The sequence below is a fragment of the Urocampus carinirostris genome, chromosome 17 (assembly GCF_059441175.1).
Source record: "Urocampus carinirostris isolate Australia breed hairy pipefish chromosome 17, RoL_Ucar_1.0, whole genome shotgun sequence".
Taxonomy (NCBI): Eukaryota; Metazoa; Chordata; class Actinopteri; order Syngnathiformes; family Syngnathidae; genus Urocampus; species Urocampus carinirostris.
In genome coordinates, this window is record NC_142365.1 from 19,974,853 (window position 1) to 20,002,079 (window position 27,227).

At 38.3% G+C, this 27,227-nt stretch overlaps 1 protein-coding gene across 5 annotated transcripts; it reads right to left on the minus strand.

Moving 5' to 3' along the window:
• Positions 1 to 786: 786 nt before the first annotated feature.
• ntm (neurotrimin) lies at positions 787 to 25,735 on the minus strand. Of its 5 annotated transcripts, none has more exons than XR_015847386.1 (8): positions 25,497 to 25,734; positions 17,927 to 18,159; positions 10,155 to 10,280; positions 7,814 to 7,942; positions 4,225 to 4,345; positions 3,955 to 4,106; positions 2,496 to 2,802; positions 787 to 1,558 (listed from the first exon to the last, which is right to left on the minus strand). XR_015847386.1 is itself a non-coding variant. In XM_088321478.1 (8 exons), the coding sequence occupies exons 1-8, from the start codon at positions 25,667 to 25,669 to the stop codon at positions 1,458 to 1,460; spliced, it is 1,059 nt and encodes a 352-aa protein (XP_088177604.1). In that variant the 5' UTR covers positions 25,670 to 25,735; the 3' UTR covers positions 787 to 1,457. The 5 variants fall into 5 exon arrangements, 4 of the variants coding, with proteins under 4 accessions (XP_088177604.1, XP_088177603.1, XP_088177605.1 ...); XM_088321478.1 differs by having other exon boundaries at positions 787 to 1,546; positions 2,767 to 2,802; positions 25,497 to 25,735; XM_088321477.1 differs by having other exon boundaries at positions 2,767 to 2,802; positions 25,497 to 25,735.
• Positions 25,736 to 27,227: the final 1,492 nt, after the last annotated feature.

The window sequence follows — 27,227 nt, forward strand, 5'->3', positions numbered from 1 at the left end:
AATATTAATTAACAATATATACATGATATAACGAAACACATGTACAATATAACATGTTAAACTACATAAATAAACACATTCGAAAAAAAAAATGTGTAAGATTATTTTGTCTTTTGTAAGGGAAAATACGACAGTTTTTAAGGGCATGGAGCCGTGGAGGTTGACAGGTATGCATAGTCTTTGAAATCCTTCACTCCTGCATATAACAAGAAACACTGAATTTACTGCAAGTTGAGAAAGAATTAATAAAGAATGGGAAATATTATTGGTTTTGTTTATTTTGTCAATAAAATAAACTTTTGCATATTTAATATTGTAATTATCTTCATAGTCTGGCTTAATGTTAATTGGCGCCGTGTTGTTTTTGTATGGTTATACTGTAATAGGGAAATTGCAATAATTAATAAAGGGAGCAGTTGGCTGAGGTTGACAGGTATGACCCTATGATAATATATACATCAAGCTCAATCAGGGAAAGCAAAGCTATCTTTTGAGGCTAGATTGGAAAGCTAATAGGACGCCATGTTAGTTCCAATTTGGATCTTGGAGGAGCCAGCTTTGGACTCTTAAGAGTATTTGAGTACAATACCCGAGCAGGCCAGTGCGGGAAGCCCTTCATTTTGGCGAACACGAGGTCCCCTGCTTTGAAAGGTTGCTTGCCTGACATCTTGCTGCGACCTTGCTGCCCCACAATAAAGCGTAAACTTGGTATTCTTTACTTTAATAACACAATTGAAACGGAACACTTCCGCGCCACCGGAAGCTTACTGGTTACGATAGATAGATAGATCGATAGATAGATAGAGATATACCTATCTTTATAGATATAGATATGAATATTTCACAACAGTTCTGAGAGTTGTATTTTAAAGCAATGACAATTAGTCTCTGCCTCTTTATTTGTCCTTTTGAATTAAAATGATGCATTTAACCTTCTCATCGTAACACAATATTAAAAAGAAACTCAACAAGGACAAGGATTTTTTTTTTCCAACTCCGATACATTTTATAACTGACCGGATTTAATGAAATCATAAATACAATTATAAATACAAATATTTGCAAACATACACATCGTTATTGTTTCCATAACTAGACACAGTAAGAATAAAAAAATACAATACTTTCAGGTCATTTAATTCTATACAATTTCTCACTCTTTTGCCTTCTCTAACTGACCTTGAGGTATTCGAGATGTACTTAAAAAAAACATATTAAATCTGTATATAAAAATGCAAAGTTCATTCATAGTCAATATGAATAGCAACCAGTGTATAATACATTTCTTTTTGCAAAGGAATGAGGTGCCTAATAATGCCCTCAAAATAAATCATCTACAACAAAAAAGAGAAATTGTGTATTGCTAGGGAAAGCGCAGTAATATAGCAACTTCTGTGCATCAGTGTTTTGCAGATTAGAAAAAAATATGAATACTCCCTTATACAAACATACGTGCTTTACAATTTAAGCAAAAAGGGCAGAAGGAAGAAGGTGAGGAGGTAGTTGTGTATGTGCAGGCCCAGCGCTGATCCGCTACCTTCCTGAACTGCTTTCAGCCCTAAAATGTCCAAACACAAAAATGGATTCAAAAGAAAGGAATCTTACACCAACAATTGCATTGTCAACAATGGTAAACAGATCTATTCACACTATTTTTCGATTACTTTAAGATATCGTTCCAAGGCTTAAAGCCAATCATAAGATAGACTTAACATTCTCAAACAGAACATTTCAGACTACAGACTGCACCTGATCAAAAGCTGCATTCCCAAATTTAAAAAATAAACTCAAGTACGTATTCTAACGTGCCGTACCGGATTTTAAAGCTGCAGGTTTAAATAGCCAGAAAAATGAACGTATTCATGTCTATTTCTTACATTTTAAGCCCTGCACGCACCTGAAGTTGTTTTCGGCTGGGCAGTTTTTCAGTTCTGCTCAGAGTTGTTTACGTCACGCTTTTTCAGATCATGTGACCATTCAAAATGGCAATTGCAAAGACAGGCAAGTATTTACCACTTTGTCATAACAAAACACCAATGACGGCTATGTCGTGGAAATTGTGATATACATTTTCAAACGTCTAGAAGTTTCCTTTAGTCCTCGAGGAACCACAACAAGCAAATTTAATTTGATCCATTACCGCGGCAACCACTAGTAACAACAACACAAAAACACACATCAATGTTGCATTTTGGCACTATTCACCACAGTATATTTTGCAGCCATGGGCATGGACAGCAGGGTTCTACGGGTCTTAGAATATAAAAAAATAGATCTGAAAACCGGTGAGGCTTGTACAGACACAAAATTAGGTTTCGTTATTAAATTTGAGGACGCAGCATTTGATCAGGTGCGCTTATTAGTTCCGAATTTACGGTATATTATACTTTGCAAGATACACAAAAATGACACATTGCACACAAACACATGAATACTATAAATAATAAAGAATATTTAACAAACAAACATCTTAATAGAGTTAAAGTAATACTTACGTGGCAAAGAGAGCATGCAAAAATCAAAAGAAATACATGTCACATGAAGAGAGAGTTGGAATATAAAAAGAGAACATGAAAGACAGAAGGTTGGAGTATGCATTTTACACACTATGCACAATTTAAAATCGCTGGTCAACCCATTAATTATCAACTCATAAATCAGCAAAATACACAACTTCTTTCATTGAAGCAAAAACAACCTACAATTGACGTTAGTAGAAATGCCAATTTTCTTCATGCTCTGAAGACTGGGGAACGCAATACTAACCTTGCAATAATGTTGAGCTAGTAGGTTCGATTACCACTACAAACAGGGGAACATATCAGACACAGCAACAGATTGAAAATAGAAAAACACTTTGGCAAAACATTAAATTAGACCACTTCAAAATCTTCTACACTAAATAACATACTGTTTAAGGCAGGGCAGGAAAATGCAGGCTTACACTGTAAGAGTACTGCCACAATTTCTACTCCATTGGCATATACACTACCGTTCGAACGTTTGGTGTCACCCATCCCATTTTGTCTTTTTTATTAAAGAGTCCCATTTTTATTCATCAACTGTTTTGTCCGATGTCTGTTTTAGCCATATGAATCTATTTTTGCTGACCAGTCTCAAATATAGCCTTCTCTATGCCACTCTGCCTTAAATGCCAGAATCTCTGGGTCACCACTTCACTGTAGATGTTGACATTGGTGTTTTACGGCTACTATTTAACCAAGCTACAGAGGTCTGTAGACATCAAACACTTGATGGCAAGGGTTGTGGGTTTATCAAACCAACTAACCATTTTGCTACATACACTCTGTTTTAAGAATGGTGGTATTGTTTCGTCTTCTTCATTGGGTTGACCAAAAAATTGCTTTAAAGTGCTTACTGTATGTCACAGTAAAAAGTGAGGCAGGATCAGAATGACGTGAGTTTTACTGAGTGCTTCGGTCTTCCGTCCTTAGTAGGGCCAAAATATTTGTTTAGCCTCCTCTCCCAACAATTTTATGGCAGTTTCTCATCAGTCGCTGTTGTGTCTGTCAAAAAGAGATGACCACCCACATACCCTTGATATCTTGGCTAAACCAGGCTTCCCAAACACTGATCCTCAAGGGCAAGAGTGCCGCAAAGAGATTTATGTCCTTCAACGTATGTATTAAAGCTCATCAGCAATCTGCAGCAGACTAATAAAGATCTTAATTTTTACAATCAGGTGTATAACATCACAGAATGTTTCCAGATTTTTGATTACACTTTCTAATGACTCTTGGTTTCAGGTAACCTCTCATGTTCATGACAGGAGGCATAAGAGTAGAACTCCAGTACTTATTATCATACCATTAGTAATTAATATATTGCTCATTATTTGCTATAATTTTACTTGTACTACCCACTGCATGCCTTCGTTACCAAGTGTTCCATTAATTTTGAAGGTCTGTGTGGCTCCAAGATCCATCTACTTACCATACATAACAAAGCTGGTGTTGGAACTCCCAAGTTTGTTGATGGCAACACAAGTGTAGTTACCGTAGTCCACTTCAGTGACATTAAAAAATGTCAATCTGGACAATGATCCAGTGTTCACTATCTCCATGCCATCTAATCCATTCATGAATCTGATGAAGGAAAAGTAAAAAGGTAAGGGGGCATTCATGTTGTTTATTTTGACAACTTTGAATTGTGATTGGAAACACCCAAACATAAAACAGTTTCCTCATTTGAAAGTGAAAATACCTTCTTTCGTTTTTATACCACTCAAAGTCAGCTTCAGGTACGGCGTCAGCCTCACATTCCAGGACCCCTCTTTGTCCCAGCCGGACACCCACATCTCTTCCGTCAGACACAGTTGGAGCATCTACAGGAAAACACAAAATTCAAAAAGATAACAAAAGGCAAATTATATTATTTTCAGCACTCTGCTTTGGAGGTAAGATCTTAAGACCATGCCAAAATCTGGGATCGACCAAAATTTTGGCCGGGTTGGGCCTAGAATTTTAATCATCACGATATAGTAGCTTCTCTCTTGCTAACTGCGATGTTAGCTTTGGGAGGCCGTGAGTAGTTTTCTCCTTGAGAGAGGGTAGTCCGTAAAAAAACAGTAGTGGCCTCATCACGACACGTACATACTAAACTTTTATAATGTCAATTCAAAGAACTCCTTCCTATCTTTGTCCAATATCCACCGGTCATTTTTCTTCTTTGTCTCACCGCCTCAATCTCTCTCTCTTAAAGAGCCACACTAGCTTCTTATGGACTGTCATGATTGCTGATTCAGGGCACCTGTGACTGCCCAATTGGCGCCAATAGCCCTGAGCGCTGATTGTTTCAAAGACTCTTTTTAAACCACCTCTTGGAAGCCGTCAGACCGTTTGCGAACCTATGCTCCCAGCTAGACAAGCTCATACCTTCCGACATTTTCCTGCCCTGCTTTCTCCTGCCTGATACCTGTTGCCGGCCTGTTTCTGGACCCGTTTCTGCCCTGCTCTTCCATTCCGACCATCGACCTGTTTTGCCCCGTTTCCTGCCTGTTACCTGTTGCCGAACTCTTTTCTGGACTTGATATCGCCCTTGCTCTCCCGTCCCAACTAGTGACCAGTATCCCTGTTGCCGGCGATTATCCTCGCTCGACACGGAAGTGCCACTTCCGCGTTCCAGCCACCTGCTATCCGTGTCCGGCGATCATCGGACCGTGGAAGCAAGCACTGCTCTCTCTCTTTCTCAATAAAACTGAGTAAACAAACGCTACTGGGTCCTGTCTCCGTTTCTGGCTAGTGACATGGACGTACTGATGCTGTGGTTTATGACCCAATTTTATACCCGTCAAAATGACAGACGGCCTTGAGATTTTCCTGTCAATGATGGAAAAATGTCGGTTAATGTAACCTCTGCAGGTACAGAAATATTAAGGGTGAAAATGTTTATACACTTTTGTTAACCTGGATTTTGTCACAAAAGAGAGCCTTTAATTTCTTCTCATAAATCACCTCCCCTCCTCCTGAGTCCTCACATATAAAATGTGAAAAAAGGGGCTGGGTCCTGCAAATCAAGTGAATTTGTCGGCCCACAGGCTGGGACATGCTTTAACACCAGCCCGCCAGGGTTGGGTCAGCCTGCAGTTTTTTAGGCCCCATCTTAACTTTGCTCTAATAGTGCGGGCTCTACTATTTTTCGGGCGTCATTGTTTTACTTGTATTGTCATAACTTGCCCAAATGTCCATCATATGGAAGTCTACGACGCCCTCACATCTTTATTCTGATACATTTTATTGTATCAGACGAAGGAGAAGAAATAAAACATGACTTGGACACATTCTTGTCCCTAATGTTAGAAACGTGCCACTGTGGACCCGGTATAAGTAGTAAAAATGCGGCAATGCACTCTTTAAAAGGGTTTGATTGGAAAAAAAATGATTTTCAACCTTACAACACCGTCATAACACTTAGCAATAAACTAATTGTTTAACTGACATGAGCAACTAGGAGTTTAATCATATATTTTAAAAACACAGACATGGTATCAGGAAAAGCTCCTTAAATAGAAATCATATGAAAAAAATACTAGTAGATAAATGTGAGTCTTTGTTATTTTCTTTTTACACAACAGGTTATATAACAGCAAAGAGAATCGTCTTGAATACAGTACACACAGAAATTACTGAGAAAGAGAATGAACAAAGATCCCACTCAATGTGTGCATCAATTGAGCGTCCAAAAACAATCAATATATAAATAAAGCCTCGTCCTTCCAGGCACCCCTTACACCAACTTGTCCTTCAACATTCAGTATGAGATGTCATCTTAGTGGCATGGAACTTACAGATGGGCGCAATACAAGAAAGACAAGCCGTTAAGACACTTAGATAAACGTTAGAGAGAAAAGGAAACACAAATTAAGCGTATACCAGCATTGATTAGTTTGGCTCGTAAAAAAGGTTGCCGGAGCACGTTTTAAAAACATATATTTGAGCTATCAATCCATCCATCCATTATCAGCACCGCTTATCTTCAGTAGGGTCGCGGGGGTTCTGAAACCAATCCCAGCCATCTTCAGGCAGTGGGCAAGGGACACCCTGAACTGGTCACAGGGCACACAGAGACAGACAACTCACTCGCTCATTTAAACCTAAGGACAATTTAAACCGGCCAATTAACCTGACATGCATTTTTTTAGAAAGTGGGCGGAAACCGGAGTGCCCAGGGTAAACCTACGCTAGCAGAGAACATGCAAACTCCACACAGGAAGGTTCGATCTCATGACCTCAGAATGTGCCGCGGACGCGCTTACCACTCATCCACCGTGCTGCCCTTATCTGAGCTATTGCAAAAAAATAAGCGTGAATAAATAGGAAATAGTTAGAATAGGTCTGTCAAAAGTTATTGGAGCCTAAATATATATATCTACACAACTTCTATGTTTCCCAAAGCCCAGCGCGCACCTGGTGCCAACCACCTGAGGAATTTGTAGCCTGCAACACCTGAAGCCGCGTTTAACTGTACGGCAAGTTGTTTTCGTCACGTGTTTTCAAATCATTTGATCATTCAAAATGACCGGTGCAATTATGAAAACCAGCACTTATTTATTACTGCGCCAAAAGAAAATACGAATGAGGGCTGGAAATATGACGGAAAATGTGAGCCCCATATATCCAGACGACAGGGCAACCATATTGGGGAGAATAGTGCCAGATTGTTGAGTCAAGTTACATTTGTTTGTATAGCCCTTAATCACAAAATGTATGTCTCAAAGGACTGCACATACCCTGATCTGAAACCAATAAGCGGGCAAGGAAAAATTCAAAACCTCAACATGAGGAAAATAGGAAACCTTGAGATGGGGCCTCGCAAGTGGTATTCCCCCTTCCAGGGTGACCAGGCTGCAATAGATGTTGCATTGGGTAACAATGAACAAAACATAGTGAACATGACAGGAACAACACTTGAAGCCTGTTAAATGTTTTGAACCTTTCTGACTAGTGTCTAATTATAGCAGGGGTCAGGGATCTATGGCTCGCGAGCCAGATATGGTCTTTTCATGGGTACATATATCTCAGAGATTGATAACAAATCTCATCTTTGGCGTTCCAATTGTAATAACCATAGAGTCGACATAGAACCACACAGACGCGCAACACAGATGTATCTTTTTGTGTTGTTGACATAGGTGGTTGCTGCGATAATGGACCAAGTTGCACATTTCTTGTATTGAAAAACTAAGAATGCCAGGAAAACCGCCAAAAGTGGTGACGTGTCTGTCAGTCACATTCAGATAACAAATCCCTGTACATGTGATACATACATTTGACCAAGAAAACTTAGTACTCACAGTTGACGGTGATGTCTATTGTTTGGCTATCTGAGCCAATGTTGTTGACGGCTGAGCATTCGTACGTTCCTGCTCTGTTTCTGGTGATTGATGGGATTTGCAGATATTTGTCATCTGTTGCAAAGTCCCCTAGACACCACAAGTGGATATGTTCAAAAGTGTGACACAAAAACAGCTGTTCCCAATGAGTGTAACATCTGCAATAAAAAAGACTCAACACGAAAGCTTGACAACAGCAATTAGGTCATACAAATGCTCATTAATTGTAACCAAAATGAACATGCTGCCGGGGTCTTAAATATTGATATGGTGATATTTATATATCATCTTCTTATCCCTACCTTAGAGGTGGGCAACTGGGTCCTGGCGGGCCGCATATGCTGGATGTATTGCGAGGTTTCTGTTCTTCAACTCAGGTAATTCCATTCTAAGTGCCATTGTCAAATAGCTCCTGCTAGCTCACTAACGAGCTGATCCTTAATATTAACCAATTTACAAAAGAGAAATCCCTAAGAACATGCAGTACATACGGCCCTCCAGGACTGGGTGGCCCACCTCTGCCTTACCTGAATTCTCAGTTCCTTAGTTCACCCATATTTTGGCAGTTTAATATGTATACAAACACAAAGTAGCCTGTTTAGTCTTCTGTTGAAAGCTGTTCTGTTTTCTGTTTTTGTCTTTCGCAACGATATTAACAAATTGGTAAAGAAGTGGAAAGACTGTTTAACCTATCAGAATGCACTGTGCAAATCAGTGTTTCTGGCACTGTGAGTATAAACAGTGTGATAATGAGGTAAGCTTGAATGTCTTTTCGTATGAAATCTGGACAGTGTCGATGCTCTCACTGCAACAATACAGGTTCAGATCCTGTTGTTTGCAATATATTCAGGTTGGGTAGGGTTACTTTAACTTGATTACTTTCAATTACTTTTGGATTACTCCAATACCAAATATGCTAATAAAAGACAAAAGAAACTAAAAATGAATAAAATGACTAAATTTTGTGCAGGCTTGGGGAGTAACGGAATACATGGAACAGCAAAAATGATGTTGGCAAGCTGTTTGGATTTATTTTCATTTTGTTTCTGTCGCATTTTATGTTAGTTTTGCCGGGGAGAGATCAAAGCCAGGAGAGAAAGCTTACCACATGTTGTGAGTCATAATTGTATTCATATTTAGTTTATTTTGTCTTTTATTAGCATATTTGGTATTGGAGTAATCCAAAAGTAATTGAAAGTAATCAAGTTAAAGTAACCCTACCCGACCCTGAATATATTGAGATTTAGGTCAGCGATGATCAATCATTGCTCGAATACGGTAGTACACCATGAGACCTCGTGTAGTAACTCACACCGATTTTTACTGGATGGATGGATGGACATTTTCAAATCTTTTCCACAGTCTTCTGTGGTATAAAGCCACAATGTGCTAAAAGGCAAACTTTAAAATATCTGTCCAATTTGGAGTTTTAAGGTGTGCTTTATTGTACGGAAAATACAGTTATACTGTAAAATGGATTCTTAAATTTTTATGACTTTGACCACGCACCTGATTCGTTACATTAAACGTAAATATTTTATACTTAAAATCTAAGAAAGTTATAAACACACGAGTCCGTCCAATTTTATACTGGAATTGCCAGAGCTTGAAAATATTAGTTGTCCGCCAACAAATGAATATCTGTTCTGGTCAATCACAGTAAATCAACGGTCTATTTTTCAACATTTAACAGGCAAAAGTCAAAAATAATAAAGTTGTTCGGTTTTCATTATTTTTAAGAATTATTAGTTGCGTATTGGAGAATGTGAATCATGCAAGATTCTGAAACGTTGTTACAAGGAAAGGCTCCTTATATAAAGAGAAGATCGTACTTCGCCTGCGACACTTCAAAGTAATATAAAAATACCAGAGAAAAACTGAAATTGTAAAAAATCGAGTTTAAAGACAACATTTCTACATTTCCAATGCTACAAAAATTCTCAATATCTGGATATTAGAATTTTACATGGTCTTTAAACACACTATTTTAGTTTGCTCACTATGTTATTTATATAACAATTCATAGCTGATTATGTAGCATAATATAGAGATCTCCCTTCATCATTGCCGCTATTTATGTCTATCTTGTTATGCAAATTAATTGGGCCAATTAGGATAGGGCCAGTTGATTTTCTCATACACAATTATGTTCTGATGATAATCTGGAAGAAGGTAATAGAGAGTAATGAACTGAAAATAACAAAGTGGTTAAGAAGTGAGTGATAACCAAAGACGAATCAAAAAGCTCAAAGACTCTCAAACTATGCAAAAGGGTTAAAAATGGAAAATGTGTGCAGTTTACCTGAAGACGAGATGAGTTTCCAGCTGATATACGGCTCTGGTTTACCATTGGCTTGGCACAGCATTGTGACATTCGAACCTTCATTGACCTCAATGTCTCGAGAAAGATTGAGGACTTTTGGTGGCACTGTGAATAAACATAGATACTTTTGATTGAAGTTACCCGCCAATTCCACTTTAAGACAGGAGTCTAACTTTTGACGGTGTCATGTCCAGCATGGTCGCCGTGGCGACCGGCTGGCCCCGCCCCCTTGGCACCGGCTGTAGCAGATTTTCTAATTTGCATGTGTGCTTCTTAAAGGCGGGTTTTGGGGATTGCCGGTTGCGTTTTCATTGCATTACTTTGCATTATTCTGTTCTGTTTGACTTGAGGAAACCTGTACTTGCCCGTTCTGAGTAAAAGCCTGTTTTGTGAGTATGCCTAGTCTGAGTTCCTCTTTGCCTGTAAGCCTGTTTTTGTTTTTGTCCCTGAGTGTTGGACGACTTTTATTTCCTTAATAAAAGTAACTGATCGTTAACGCGAATGAGTTCACCCTTCCTGCCTCCTGCCTCCGATCTGGTCCGGTTTTGTGACAAACGGTTATGCGCACTGCCTCTCCTTGGAGTCTGATAGGCAACCAGTTGGTTGGTAATGGAATTCTTTTTGATTTTTTGGGGAGGGAATCTAATGAACAGCAATCAAAATATGTTATTTGCAATAAGGAGGACACTCAATGTTGAGACCATCAAAGCAGACACCCTCAAAGCCTTGGCTGCACAAGGAATTCTGTCCATTTATATCAAGGGTGTCAAACTCTATTGCACAGAGGGCCAAAACTCAAACCACGGGATAAACATTTATTGAATACACTAAAACTTTAGAAATAAATATGAATTAAAAACTGACAGGAATATTATTCCAGGATAAACAAACTTTAAATAACATAAAAAACTTTAAACTCGATAAAAATACCTCTTGTCATAACTATAAAAATTAAAAATGTGAAAAAAATAGAGATATAAATACAATTTGTGCTTTTCATTTTGGGAATTTTGCCATGGTGAAAAATATGTGCTGGATCCTCATATTCTTGTTCAACTCTTCAACTTTCTGTATCTTCCGCTCTGCATTCAGGTTTTTCAGCTTACTCTGATGTTTTCTCTTGTAGTGCCGTTTTACATTAAATTCCTTAATTACAGCCACATTAGCTCCACATAGAAGACATACTGGTTTACCGGCCGGCAATGTCAGTTATCAAATAATCATTCTCCGATCGATTTTTAAAGGCTCTGTTTTTTTCAAATAAACTCTTTGCTCAGCCATTGTGAGGGTTTAGCATCCGCTTAATCCACAGCAACAGAAACGTCACCCTGCTTTTCTCCATTTAGCCTTTTGTAACATAGTGATATATAGAAGTTCGTCCCTTGGTGTTACGTCAACGCTTCCTGACACTAAAGACTCACTATTAATTCACTTGTCGGTTATATTTTTCAACTGGCCGAGTTATTTGTCAGTAGATAGTTTCAAAAGTAGCTGCGCCCGTCAGGATATAGCTAACCTCATTGATGCGGGAACATTTCCGGGAAGTCTTGTGGCGGCATCAGAAATACTGCATTGTGGGATCTGTTGTTGGAGAGTTATGAGCATTTCATTATAGTAGATGTACTGTATATACATTTTTAATATACGGTACTGTAATTGTATGCCTGGTGTGGCTATGAGTTTGACACCTATGATTTTGATATAAAAATGAATATTTCCACAAAAATTATATACATGATAATTTTTTTCTGTTCTTAAAATTGGACACGATCAAATAAGTTTTCGAAGGATGCCAGTTTGTTATTTTGACTATTATTGCACATTGTTCATTTTTTTTACTGTTATGAACTGTTTACATTATTGTTACTATCGGACAATCATGTTAGTGTTGATTCACACACCTTTTAGGGATGATCTAGTTTTGTAACCTAAAAGATGTAATAAAAAGAAAGGGCTCAGGGAAGGGCCTTTAAAACAAGGTTGGAATTTCTTATCTGAAGGTTTCTCTCCTTGTTCTCCTTGCAAGTGGCTTACCCTAATCAAATACTCACTGTTTTGTTTATAATTTAAAGAAAAGTCCAAGATGTTATGTTTAACAATACAATTTCTGTACAGGTTTGCAAGAGTATTGATGGGAACTGGTACTAATGGTGTGTGTCCCTGGTAGAAAAGAAAAACCATGCCATTGCTCAATATCAGTAATCAGCCGAGTAACTAACATTTGACCCCATCAGTTGTTGGCGAGAGTTTTTCCTTTTTGTTTTTATATACCAATTATCTGTTCATGAGGTAATAAAGTATATTTGATATTTTTTTCTTTGATGACAGTGTTCAAAATAACACGAAAAAAATTAAGTAAATATATGAAATTAAGTACAAATCTTAATGATTTTGAAAAAAATGGCAAATATTTTTTGTTAATTTCGAGCGCATTTAAGTTTTCTAGAAAGGCACAACAAAATACATGGTAAAACATGACAAACGGGTTAAAAATAGGGTAAAATACAAATTTACAAAAACATGAATCTAAAATGAATTACCCGCATTACCCCCTGAGCCACCATTAGCACAAATGATAGGAAACATGTCATACAATCAATTTAGACAGGATGATAAATTAATAATTTATTCTTTCTTTATAAACTGAACCCATTGAACCTAGTGATGGCTGCCAGACGTGACTTTAAAGAAAGTATATTTAATCTAAAATGCTACTGGAAGTATGAAAACGCAATTCATTCCTGGTAAATTAACATGGTGGTCGGCCTTAAAATAGATTTGCAGGTCCCCTGTAGGTACGATCGTGTCCGTTAATTTAACTATTTTAATTGAATGTGGCCTCATCACTCCACACAATCTTTATGGGCAAGTTCGTTACACCGTTCCACGTACCTTTACTACTCGCAATTCTGTACTCTTTGGTCTGGATAATTGTAGCACATATGCCGTTAGGCAGAGGGAAGATGAGATCGAGGTTTGATGAGCGGTAAACTCAATAAAGGAAACACCATAGTCCAAATTCATTAGAGCAAAGGCTGCCAATAATAAACAATTATCAAGACAATAGAATCAACCTAAATCTGTTTTCATATCATAATTTAAAGCCACACAAAAATAAACTTCACGTTTTCAATAACAATTCAAATGAAGGACAAAAAAGTTCATCAAATAATTCCGATGTTTTTCAATTCAGCGAATCCCAAATCCATGGGTATATATGGTTTCTCATAGTTCACGAGTCCACTGTCAAAATCAAACGAATAATCAAATTCAGGGAATTTTCCCAGTAAGGAAAAAAACCTGGCCAAAACTCGTCCAGATTGTGTATTTCAGCCTTTGTGAATTGCACTGTTATCGGTGGATACAACGAAGCAAGGTCTTGCTAACAATTGCAATCAAAGTTGCAGGTTCTGTCTATCGTCTTCTCTGGCATGTATGTTCTGCCCGCATTGAGCAATGACAAAACACTGGCAATCAGCATTGACTATGATGTCAATGATGTAGTTGTTGTTTTTTTCATTTCTAACTCGCTTTTTAAAAGGGATTACATCATTAAGAGTATTGACAAAATTTGGAATGCTACTGCTCCATTGACAACGTTTCATGATGCGATGGACAGATGATTTTCCAATGCCCAACTCTTGACTAGCTTGCCACAAAGCCTTTCTTGTAACATTTGCAGTGATATGGTTTCTGATGTGGGCTTTTTGATGTCCGCGGTCCATCGAAAGACTTTTTAAGAACGCACAGTCATGAGCACGGCAGAGGTAAGGTAAAAATCCAGCATAACTCAAACCCAGGTCCGCGGGTATTAAAGCCTGACTCAGCCCGAGCCTGACCATTTAATTAACTTGATTTGCAGGACCCAGACCCAAGCAAACCTGAAATTTCATATTTTATTTGTACTGACTCAGGAGGAGGAGAGGTGATATATGATAAGAAATTAAAGCCCGTCTTTTGTAATGAAATCTAAGTAAAACAAGACCGTATAAGGTATTGCTAGACAGTCGCTTGGTAAATACATCTACATTTCACTTCTATTTATTTGGATATTTATTTATTTATGTATTTTTAATGGCGCGATATTATTGGATTATATGTATGAAACTTGTTTTAAACCATTAATTGCTTTATTTTGTTGATGCTAGCATTTTTTAATTTATTCATTTAAATATATGAATATTTTGTATATATAGAGATAGATAGGTAGATAAAATACAAAATATATGAGAAAAAAAAGAGCATTAAAATGTCACAAAAATAAAAGGATGTAACATCATTGCCACAAGTCAGGCATTGCGTACTTTACGATGTGATACTAAAAGGATTTTCCCCGGTGATTTAGAATCTTGTGTCAAACGCCTGTCAATGCTAAGGTCTGGCTCATCTCTGAAGAGCTGGATGAGGCTTAATACCGAAAAACAACAGCGACTAAGTGATGAAGTGATGAAGATGCTGTATCATCAGGAGGCCTCCCCTGCTACTTATAACCATGGAAACCAGTACTATCTGTTTCATGCAGGGGAGAAAACCCCTACACAAAAAACAGCCTGGAGAGGGATGGGCGTGGTCAAGCAGTAACTGCTCGAGACACACAACAGGGAAGGTGCCTCTACGACCCTGGCAGTTTAGGGATCCGTGGACTGTTAACTCTTCTTAAATTGTCTTTGCACTTCTACAGCGTTTTCATACTTCCAGTAGCATTCTAGATTGAATAGATTTTCTTAAAAGTCAAGTCTAGCTGCTATCACTTGGGTCAATGGCGTCAGTCTGTAAAGAAAAAATAGATAATTGAGTTATCGGCTGTTACAATGTGTAACTTATTTTACACTCGGTAAATCTCTCCGCTGCATGGGTCGCACCGGCCGAAAAATGTATAATTAAGAAGGAAAAAAACATACAAGCATTGTTCCCTCTAATTTTCCACGGGTCTGAGCGTTCACACAAAGTCGGTGAGCAACGCTTGAAACAACAGTGAGCAACCATAATCCCAAGTGTGGCAAGATAATTAATTATCAAAGATGTCCAAAACTTGACATCAAGTTACATTTTGCTGAGTTTCTTGCAATGCAAAATTATTTTCCTCTTTTGAATGAATAGGCTCAAGTACTATTGCAAAGGTTGTGCGGCCTACAAACGTTGTTTGTTTTTACAATTCTTTCACAAGATCTCCATTTCTTTTTATTTCCTGATATATTTTGTCGCATAATGTTAACATTTTTGGTGGCTTATTTAGTCGGTTGTAAGATACAGAACCGTACTTAATCACATTTTTTAGTGGAAGTACAATGTTGGCAACAAGATTCACTTGATATAATTGGAAATTATTTGAATGCAACACAATTTTTTTCTTCTTTTTCCGTGTTTTTTTTTCTACTTTTTTCTTTTTGTTCTGTTAAAGTTAATACTTATATAAACTCTATGTTGGCAGAATAACTCAAATAAGAACAAGCATTAAGGTAAATAACATTCCCAAGCGGGAGAGCACTGTCGGGTAGCCCATCCGGGCCAGGACCTCGGCAGCACTGACTCCTCCCATGTGTGAACCTAACTTTATTCACACAGGAAACAGAAAAATACACCGGAAATGCGACTTCAAAATAAAAGTGTACAAGACTGATAAACGTACAAGAGATGCAATTAGACTAATTATTGAAACGTTACCTCATGTGTGTGTGTGTGTGTGTGTGTGTAAGATTGTTTTTACATTTAGGAATATAAAAACAAGTTATATTCACACAGTGAATTCTGAGAAATATTACAACCAAAACGACCAACCTATCAGTTCTCTATTTACTTTTTTCCTACATTTCTTTCTTTTCTTTTTTCTGGCTTTTTTTCCTAATTTTTTCCTTCTTTTTTTCTCTTCCTTATGTTTCTTTTTTTCTCAGCTTTTCACTACTTTTTCATTTTGGTATTTTCTTTCTTTTTTGTTCTATTCCCCCCTTCCTTTAAGTCATGTTGTGCATAATTTTTAATAATATTTGGTAATGTTAGGATTAAAGAAGCAAAAACAACCTGAAGAGCCGTTTAGGACCCGAAAGAGCCAGTTCCTTTTAGAGAGCCGAGCCGAAGAAGCCGGTTCTCTACTAACTTTACTAAACTTCGCTCTACTTCGACTCGACTTCAAAATACCGCATTTAGGACACAACGTCAGGAGAACCCGTGTATTTTTACCTTCATGCACTGTAACTTTGACTTAAGTCGCTTCTTAATTAGTAATTTTGAGCCCTCATTTTTGTGCGCTGGCTAGATTTTCTTGTGCGCTGAGAATGTGCGAGCAGTGCGCAATTGCGCACGCGCGCAGCTTAGAGGGAACACTGTATATAAGTCACATTTTTGGGGGAAATGCATTTGATAAAATCCAACACCAAAAACATACGTCATTTTGAAAGGCAATGTTAAATTAAAATTAAATAGAGAACATGTTATACTAATATTACACATACTTATTTATCGTAGACACTCAGTAACGACTTTATATATTAAAAGTTATCCAATATTTGGGGGCGGCAGTAGCTCAGGAGGTAGAGCGATCGTTTTAGGATTAAGGGATCCCAGTTCGAATCCCGGCTTGTCCGTGTTACATGCCGAAGTATCCTTGGGTAAGACACTGAACCCCCAATACCCCCAATAAGCAGGTTAGCGCCTTACATGGCTGCACAGATCACGGCCGCTATTGGGAAATGTGAAGCACAATGTAAAGCGCTTTGGGAAGTCATTGACTTGAAAAGCGCTATATAAATGCAGATCATTTCATTTCATCCAGATAACTCTAGCATAAAGAATGTGTATACCAAACTGCTGTTTTAACTCCAAGTCATTAAATCCAATCAAATTTTCATCCTATGTCACTTTTACCAGTAAACAACTTCCAGTAGGTTCCGGAGGTAGATGATGGGCCGCTTTATTTTCATGCTTTTGCGTCATGGTCAAGGTTGAAATTATCAACATAGCCCTAGAGCGCCCTCTTGTGGTTTAGTGTGGAAATAACATGTGAAGTGATATAAAGTACCGGTCAACGATTTTAAACTGTATTAATAGTTTCACATATATGTCTCATCGGAGTATAGGTCTTACCCCCGGCCAAACTTTATAAAAAAACTACGACTTATATTCCAAAAAATCCGGTACAGTGGTACCTCGGGTTTCTTATTAAAAGAGAAGAGGAAGGGTAAGCAGTAACCTTCCCACTCCCATTCCTGTACGCCATCACACCACTGTTTACAGGTGTGTAATCGATACAAACTAGTTTATATTTCTTCTTTTTAATGTTTATTATATATTTCATCTGGAGGGGCGAAAGCATGACCAACTTAGGTGCCTAGGTACCTAACTTGTTTGGGCATTTGGGTTGGCCATGGCCCAAAAAATTTTATGTGTGTTTTTTCCCTTTTATTTTCTTTATTATAGTATGTGTTTGTCTTGCTGTCGGTAACCCCTCTTGAGGGATCTGACCTAGGTAGGTAGGTAGGTAGGTAGGTAATGTACACATTTATGGTCTTTAATGTTGTTTGGATACACATTTCCTTCATATTTTAGGTATTTTTAATGGGTGGAACGGATTAAAATACTTACAATTGTTTCCTATAGGAAAAGAAAATTCGGTACTCAACCAAATCGATACTCAACCAACAACCAGGAACGCATTATGGTTGAGGACCGAGGTACTACTGTATATATTTTCTAGGACGCCCAGTACAAGTGACAATTTTGTTTTATCTTTTGTGTGTGGAGAGATCTTACGTTACCTTGAACGAAGAGGTTCACTACTTTGGTCGTTGGTTTTCTCCTTGTTTGGACGGCACAGACGTACTGTCCCTCATCCGTCATTTCTACATTTTCAATCTTGATGCTAAACTCTTCTTGATTAAGAGTCAGTAGGCTCACTCTCGGATCTACAGACCATTTTTCATCTCCGGCGTACAGTATGCTTGACCCGTTTAGCCAGGCCGTGTGAGTCACAATATCCCCTTGTGCACATCTGCGGAAAAGCAAAGAACAGATATTCCAATGAAAGCAGGAACACATTTCTTATGCGAGTCGTACGCACATTTTAAGGAGGATGATAAAAAAAATGGACTAATGAATCAAGAGTCAACATTTGACGTAATGCGGTGGTCCCAAACAAACAGGCTAGGGTACGGTGCATTATTTGACCAGGCGCCATATTCTCGTGCAACAGAAAACGAGTACTAAAAAAAATACAAGGAAGAATGCAAAGTACGAAGACCATAAAGCACTGTTTTTCTACTCATATTTTACCCAGCCTTTCACTAAGAAAAAAACCGGAAATAAAAAATAAAGGAACAAGCAGGAAAAAAGAAGGGGTGAAAGAAAAAGGAAAGGAAGAAAGAAGTGAGGAAAGAATGAAAGAAAGAAAAAGGAAAAGGACAGGAGAAAAAAACTGAAAAAAGGAAGGAAGAAAAAAACAGAAATAAAGAAAAGCATGAAGAAACAGAAATATATAGATGGGAAACAAGCAAAAAAGACGGGAAAAAAAGAAATAATAGTAGAAGGAAAAAAAATACAGAAGAAAAAAATTGAGGTTTTAACTTTTCTTGTGGTAATCGTAGCAGCCAGATTGCGAAAAATTATGTCATCTCCCTCTTGGTGAGCCTCATGTTAGAGTATGTCACAAAAGTGAGAACACTCCCACAATTCTGCAGAGATTTCATCATAATGTTTAATTGAACAACACTGAAGAAACATCGCTTTGGCACAATGAAAAGTAGTCCGTGTAATGCGTATATAGCAGTGTAATTTTATTTTCCCCCTCAGAAAACTCAAAATATAGCCATTAGTAGCTAAAATCCTGGTGAGAAAAGTGAGTACACTCTTAACTAAAAGTACCTGAAGTTCAATATTTTGCGTGGGCACCATAATTGTGCAGAACTAATTCAATTCTTCACCAATGTTCTATTAAACATTATCATAAAATCTCTGCAGAACTGTGAGGGGTGTACTCATTTTTGTGACATACCGTATGTAAAATGATCACAAAATTCTCCACTACGGCTATTTAAAAAACAATGCACATTTACTGTGTTTGATAGTTTAAGTACTTGCTAATTATTTCAGTATTCTTTTTTTTTTTTTATGAATGACATTTTTTAGCACTAGGAGACGCTGAATAATACATGGTCTCCCTTTTGTGACAGCCCTAGCAGTTGCTATTTGATTTTAAAATCCTGTTTTGAGTAGGGAATTTTAAAAAACAATATTTGACATGAGTGAAATGTTTGTGTGAACCTTTTTGTGAAAAACCCGATTTGGCCTAAAGTCAACTAGACCCTAGCTCAGTCAAAGACCCCTGAGCGAGAGTACAGTGAACAACACAAAAACGACTTTTTCTGGAACACAGTGTCTTTTTCATTGCAACAGAGCAAAAACAGAGGAAAGAGCAACGCTGGTGCTGCATACCAGTCGTCCAGCTCCGTTTAATGCAACTTGACATAAATGCTGGCCCACGAGCAGCCCAAAGACAATCTTACTATGCTTACTCTTTTTATTTTTCTCTCTAAAACAGTAGTGTCAGGCTCTTTTTCACCGAGGGCAATGTCAGTGCAATGGTTTTCCACAAAGGGCCCTATGTAACTTATAAATGCAACAAAATGTAATGGGTTTGTAACATAAATGTAACTAATTCTTCATGTAAAGTGAATCGGAAGTATTCAAGTCACAAACATGACAGTTGCACAGAAAAAACCCCAACACACATATATGTTATGAATACAGAGATATGTATAAGCTACTAGAGCTACAAGAAAATACGGGGAAAATCTATATGTTGAGAGGTATGCTATAGTCCTCTTCGATTAGTGAGAAAAGGAAAAAACTTAGTAAAGGAATCGTCTAGTAGTAAGTAACAAACTAACCAATCAACACAGCCCAAAAGATCATAATCTTTTCTCTGCTCAGGGTAGAAGATATTGCCAGCTTATGATTCTGTACCAGAGCCGTCCTCAAAACTGGAAGGTCACTGGTTCGAGCTTTGGCAGAGTCATACCTAATACCCTTTGCCTCCCTGCTTGGTGCTCAGCATTAGGGGTTGGAATTGGGGGGGCTTGGTCACCTAAGGAATATAAAACGGGAGTCCCCACCCCCACCCCCACAATAGAGGTCTCTTAAAACAAGGACTAACACGCTCAGAGACAGCTTCTTTCCCAAGGCCATCACCACCCTTAAAAAGCGCACAAAACTGTGAGAACATACTGTATCTTATAACTTATTTTCCCTTTTTTTCCTGGTGCTGCTAAATGTTATTGCACAAAACTGTGAAAATACAAATACCCTGTGAGATTTTGTTGTTGCTGCTAAATGGTACTAGTGATCCCAAGAGTCAAGAAGAGAACCGCAGGTTTGAGAGTGTTCTCCATTCGGGCCCCAATTTTGTGGCAAGCTCTGCCCCCTAAGATTCCATCTGCAACCTCAGTGGAACTGTTTAAATCTAGGCTTAAAACACTTCTATTCTATAGCTTATGAATGACATATATTTCCTGTTGATGTTATCTGTGTATTAATTGTTATTGCAACATCCATTGCAGCCTGGTCATCCTGGAAGGGGGATTACTTCCTGTGTGGTCCATTCCCAAGGTTTCTTCATTTTCCCTCATGTTGAGGTTTTTGAGTTTTTCTTTGCCCTCGTATAGGTTTTAGATCAGGGGATGGTGTAATAACAGTCAGTAGTTTGCAATAGTCAGTGGTCTGTGCAGCCCTTTGAGACTCCTTGTAATGATGGGCTATCCAAATAATCATGACTTGACTTGACCTGTTGCACTATTATTACAAATTAGGCCTGTCTCTAAGAACTACTTTGTAAACATTTTTCTTATTTATCCCGACGGTCTTTTATCTTTTTTTTCTCTTTACAGTTTTTATCACGTTTACCTTGGTGTGCCATGTCCTATCTGGTTTCAAAAGATTGATATTACTGACAATAAAGACAATTCAGTTCAAATATCCTAATCGTTTTATAGAACATAAACAGAAAAACAATACAAATATACACATTGCCAAATTCTGAGTATGCTGTTAAACGTTGAAAATCTAGATTTTTCCTTCTGTAATGCACTATGAAGGAATGTAATGTACTTTTTTTCATTCTGCTGATTCGTGCAAGATCCTCGGGGTCTTGTAATATCAAATAGGCCACCCTTTCCAATTGAATGTCTACTCTAACTCAGCTTCCTCCTATTAGTGTATGTGGACAATAGCAGTTGTGATACGCTACTCAACCCTCAGCCTTCATCTCAGATGTCAAAGCTGCCAGCTCTAAAACTGATGTGTTTGGCTAGCTTGTGGTGGAAATTAATTTTGGCCACCTTTCCCCTGGCCTTTACGTTTTCGGACATTTGTTTGAAACCACAACCTATGTTTAGAATGACGCTTACAACCATTTTTAGAAGGCCTTACTTTCAGGTTGACTTATTCAATTATGACTAGAGGTAAGATGGGGCAGCCCGACCTAGTCCAAGCTTGACAGTTTTTCGTGATTTGCAGGACCCAGCCCCAAGCAAACCCCAATTTTCACATTTTATTTGTGAGGTCTTCGAGGGGGAAAACTGATTTATAATAACAAATTAAAGCCCGTCTTTTGTAACCAAATCAAAGTTAAACTGGAATGGTTGTGGTCCATTAGAGCAGCACCCGCGGTATGAAGCGAAATAATTTATGGGTGGCATTTCCCTTTTTGGCAGGTTCATTGGCACATGAGAAAGAAAAACCAAAAGAGCAAAACTGAATGAACTAAATGGAGACTAAAATCCTGAAATGTGCATACAAACAGCCCAAATGTCTCATTGTCTATTTATATGTTGTTAAGAAAAGATTTACATCAAAATACAAAACATTCAAAAAGTAAAACAAATACTGGAAGTTGAAAAGCAGCTGTTCAGTCACCCTCTTCTTTTTTGCTGAAAACAAATGCTGAGTGATCTTGGCATTGGCATACAGTTGTTAGATGGTCTGGACTAGTTTCAGGCCCATGTTGTACTTCTGCATGGTGGCCCATAAAGCGGCCAGCCAAACCCTGTCAAACGCCTTCTTGAAAACAACATAAACGTGATAGAGGTTTCTCTGGTGTTCCTGAAACTTCTCACGATGAATGTGCAGATTAAAAATCTGTTCTGTGGTGCTCCTTCCCTCCCTAAAACATGCCTGTTCTTCGGCTAGGATGTTTTCAGCCTGTGGTTTTCGTCTGTTCAGTAGAGCCTATAGCATAACTTTATTTGCATGGCTGATGAGACTGTTGGTGTCGTAGTTGAAGCATAGTTGATGGTTTCCTTTCTTTGGTAGCATAATTACTAGCGATTTTGTCCATGCAGATGGCCACTGTCCTGTTTACCAGATCTATCATCAAATATTTGTCAAGATGTCTATAGTTTGCTCACCACCATTTCGTACGGATTCTCATGGGATGTTGTCGATTCCTGGAGTCTTTCCGTTCTTCAGTGAGTTAATTGCTGCCTCTACTTTTTCTCTGAGGATATGGAAGTTGTCACTTTCCCTAGAGCCAGAATTCTTAAGGACCTCGGGGTCTCCCTGTTTTGGGTGGTTGTAGAGTTTGAAACAGTCTTCTGTCCATCTTTTCTTGATCTCTTTTTATTCAGTTAGCTTATTCTCTGCCTCATCCCGAATGCTGCTGACTCTTGCCAGTTTTGTTGGTGTGAGGTTATTTAAAATCTGGAAGGCTTTCTTTGAATTGTTCTTGTCGAGGCACTCTTCGCGGTCTTCGATCCATTTATCTTTTGCTTCTCTCAAGCTTCTTCTAATTTTATTGTTGGCTGATTTATACTTGGCTGCTCCCTCAGGGCTAATTATCTTATTCTTTAGCTTTATCTCATTCCAGTGTTTTCCTACATTTTATTCTGCTGCTTCAGTTATCATTTCTGAGAACTTGGTTATCAGGATTTCGAACTTCTTCATCCAAGGCAAGCGAAGGTGTTTTAATGAGACAAATTGTATAGTTTTTGTGGACCACGCTGTCTCGTAGTTAAAACTACTCACTGCCTGGAAATGCCTCAGCGCATTTGTCAGCATTGTCAGCGATGTTAGCGAAGCAACATCACAGTGAGTTGTAACAAGATACTGATTTAATCACAGTGTTTCTTGCACATCCTGGCCCATGCTTCTAGCTCTGACACTGATAGGGATAGCACACCTTTTTTTAGTTTAGTATTAAAATTGTCATGATGACTGATTAGGATCACCTGTGCCCGATCCTTTGGCGCCAGCCGCTGCGGGCTACCTGATTGGTTCCCTGTCTTTTTTAAGCCCAGTCCTTTGACTCTCCTTTAGTCAGTCCGTCAGGGAACATCTGTTTCTCAAGGCAAGCACTTTGACTCTGACTCCCGTCAGTCCCGCTTTTTGCACCTGTTTTTCCACCCGTCTGTGCATGATCTCCCCGTTTGTTTCCGGCTACGACCTGTTTTTTAACCCCGACATTTTTTGCTCTCCTGTCCCGGCTATCGACGTGTTTTTTCCGTCCTCGACACCGCCATCTCCCGCTCGGGAACATCCACTTCCGGATTCCGAACACAATCCAATTGTGTGAGCCGTGAGCGGCTTGCTTTCCGCATCCAGTGAGCACCGGATCGTGGGCGCTACTCTTCCTCTTTCTATCAATAAACTTGTGGTTAATGTTACGCATTTGGGTTCTGATTACGTTCTGGTCGTGACAAAAATCGTTTTAGAATAAATCATAATATATATACATACATATATATAATCCTTGATGGAAGTCAGCAAGAGAGAAGCCCGGTGTGAACCGAACGTAATGATTCACATTTTATGCCCGGATTCAGCCCGAAATTCTTGCCATGCAAGTAGAGTAGAAAGATGGAATATTTTACATTAACATTAGAGTGTAAGACATATTAGTTGTATAGTAAGCTCTCATTTTTTTACAGCTAAGAACCTTGTCAAATAGCGTTTATAACTATTCTCTTGTTTGGATTGCATTTAAAACGTCCGAGAGCATTTGAAAGCAGCATAATTCCCTCTGGAGATGTGCAGTAAGCCTCTGAAGGCACAGGGGAGGGAAAAGGTCACCATTTGTACTCTCTTATACCACAAAATTTCTCTCGCAAGATTTTATCTTAAATCCTTTGCACGGACAACTATTTAGTTTCATTTGTCCCTGTGCACAAATACCCTTTCTCTATCTTCTAAATAACAAGTCAGAAATGTTTACAGGAGTGGGTCACAACCCCCTCGGCAGTTGAATAGGCAACTGATTTGCACATTTCAAAAAGAAAAAATATTTTTTAAATTATCATAATCATTGTTTTTGTTTTATTATGACTATTATTGGAGTAATCCGGTTAAATAATCCACATTTATATCAACAGCATAAACATGTCAGATTTAAAAGCATTGCAATAACACATCAAACCGTGGAAAGACATTGATTAAATGTACCATATATTCTAGACTATAAGGAGTACCTAAATACGCCAAATTGGTCAGAAATTTTAAAGTGCAACAAATTATGCAGTGCTCCTGGCATACCGCAGAATTCACTGGATAAGATGCATATAGTAATTGTAACCGTGTGTTACTACACAATGTTTTACTGTATACTGATCAAAATCGCAAAACATTGTATGCAACAGGAGTCAAACTCAGGTAGTGGTGGTAAAAGCGCAGACACTTTACCACTTGATCACCAGCGGTACAGATAAAATACGAAAAGGCATTAGAGTTTATTAGCACACTATTGTTACTCACAGTGCCAGAAACACTGATTTGCGTAGTAGATTTTGTTTTGCATTGCTATAGGTTAAACAGTCCCTCCTCTCCCTTACCAATGGATGTTAGAGAATGGATTATGCAGAAAACGTTTCAACAAACTACTCTACAAGCTATTTTGCGCACGTATACATAAAAAACTGCGACATTATTGGCGCACATCTGAATAAGAACAGGGACTGTTTAACCAATCAGAATTCACTATGCACATCAGTGTTTGTGGCGCCATTAAAATAGTGTGATAATGCCTTTTCTTATGACATCTGTATTTCTAGTGGTCGACTGTTTAAGTGTCAGCGCTCTCACCACTGTGACCAATTCCTGTTGCACACAATGTTTTTAGATTTTGGTCTGCAACACTTATCAACTGATCAATCATTGCAATAATCAATACCATTTATAAAATGTGCAACAGTTAGCCACACATAAGCATGCTAGCTCTTACTGTAGTCTCAAACTCATGCGCCTTATAGTCCGATGCACCATATGTATAAAAAACATAAATAAAATTTTAGGGAGTGCTCCTTATAAAATACAGTACTGAATATTTTTACACAATTCATGGCTCACCTGAGAAAGACGGTCTCTCCTTGTCTGATGGTTATGTTTTCGGTGAGTTTTTGGTCAAACTGCAGATCGCTTTGGCCGTGGACTGGCAAGCCTGTGAGAACAAGAAGCAAAATCCTCAGCGATAAAAGAGTAATGCACTTGCAAAAGATGACACAGTGTCTAAGAGCAGACATGATCTTGAGCTTTTAGATTCGTGGGAAAAAATGTGAAGAAGGATTTGAGCGTGACCCAGTGAACATGCTGCAGGAGATTATTCCCCACACCCATTCCACCTCGTGGATCGCTCTTAATCCAAATCTTCTCAAATTGTTTTATCTTGTACCATAGTCTCTTGCCTTAACTCTCCTAGGATTACCTTAAAGGAACAGTGTGTTTTATTTAGTACCTCATAGTGCCAAAAGAAAACTAACAACATTGATTTGAATCAATTATGTGTCATTCATGAACGAAAGAGCTCAATAAACCGGCTCTTAGAAGTTAAAGACAGGAGCAGGCTCCACACCGAACAATAGCCAGTTCCCTGGTCGCTTGCGAACGAAAGAATTATATAAGCTGGCGACTCGAAGTGAACGACGAGAGCAGGGGCCAACAGGAGCCAGCTCCCCACCAATCAAGAGCTGTTACCAACGAGACTATTGACGTGTAGTTCACAAACAATGGCTCTGTGAGCTGACTCTTGGAAGTGAATGGCAGGAGCCAGCTCCCAACCAATCAGGAGACAACTCATTTTGAGACTTTTTTCTCCCTCACTTTTTTTCTTTTCAAGGAAAACTAATTTGGTTAATATGCGTAGTGTTGTCTATGAGAGCGCAATATGGAGGACAAAAAGAGTCAAAAAGAAAGGTGTCAAAGCAGGAAAAGAAGTCAGATTTGTACACCTTTGTTTCTCAATTACACATTTTAATGTATATTTTTCTGCGTGTTTTTCAGTGCTTCTGTGGGGTTTCAGGATGAATTGGTTACAAGTTGCATTGTGAATAATTAAAGTAACAAACGATGCGAAACAGCTCCCCACCAATCAAGAGCCGTCTCCCTTAAAGACTAATGTTGTGTCATTCACAAACGTAATGGCTCTTGATTTCATCTTTTGCTCTTTTTACCTTTTTTTCTTCCCTTTCTTTCTATAACTTTTCTTTATCCCTTCTCCTTCATTTCTTTCTTATTTTCAGTTGGTTTGATTTTTTTCTTGTTTATCTTTTTTCATTTGAAAAATGCTTTGCAAAAATATGACAAGCAAACTTACAGTTTAGTCACTGAATCTTCGTGGTTTGTATTAGTCTTGGTGCTTTGTAGAACTCTTTTTCAGTTGCACGAAACAATACAGCAAAATTCAGTGGTCAAATATTACACCATGTCCCTATAAGAATTCTAATCCTGCTTTAAGGATTGCACATCCAGCCATCAAACTGTTTTTATAAATAAAATAGTTAATTTTAGGGTTGCATGATTATTGTTGTTTTTCTACCAATACTACTCAAGAGGAAAAAGGCTGCTTCTGGAGATCAATACCAACAGCTGATACAGTAATCCATCACTGTATCAGGGTTTTACTACTTCTCGGATTTTCATCCTACAATTTGTTCTGCATTTTTATTGGCTAAACAATCCCCCTGCCCCTTTCCTGCCTATGTCTGCCTGTCAGATGATGTTGAGGTCTTAATTGTACAGGAAGATATTGTATGTGCAAATTTTGTTCAATTTTAAGTTCATCTAAAAATCATCTTTACCCAC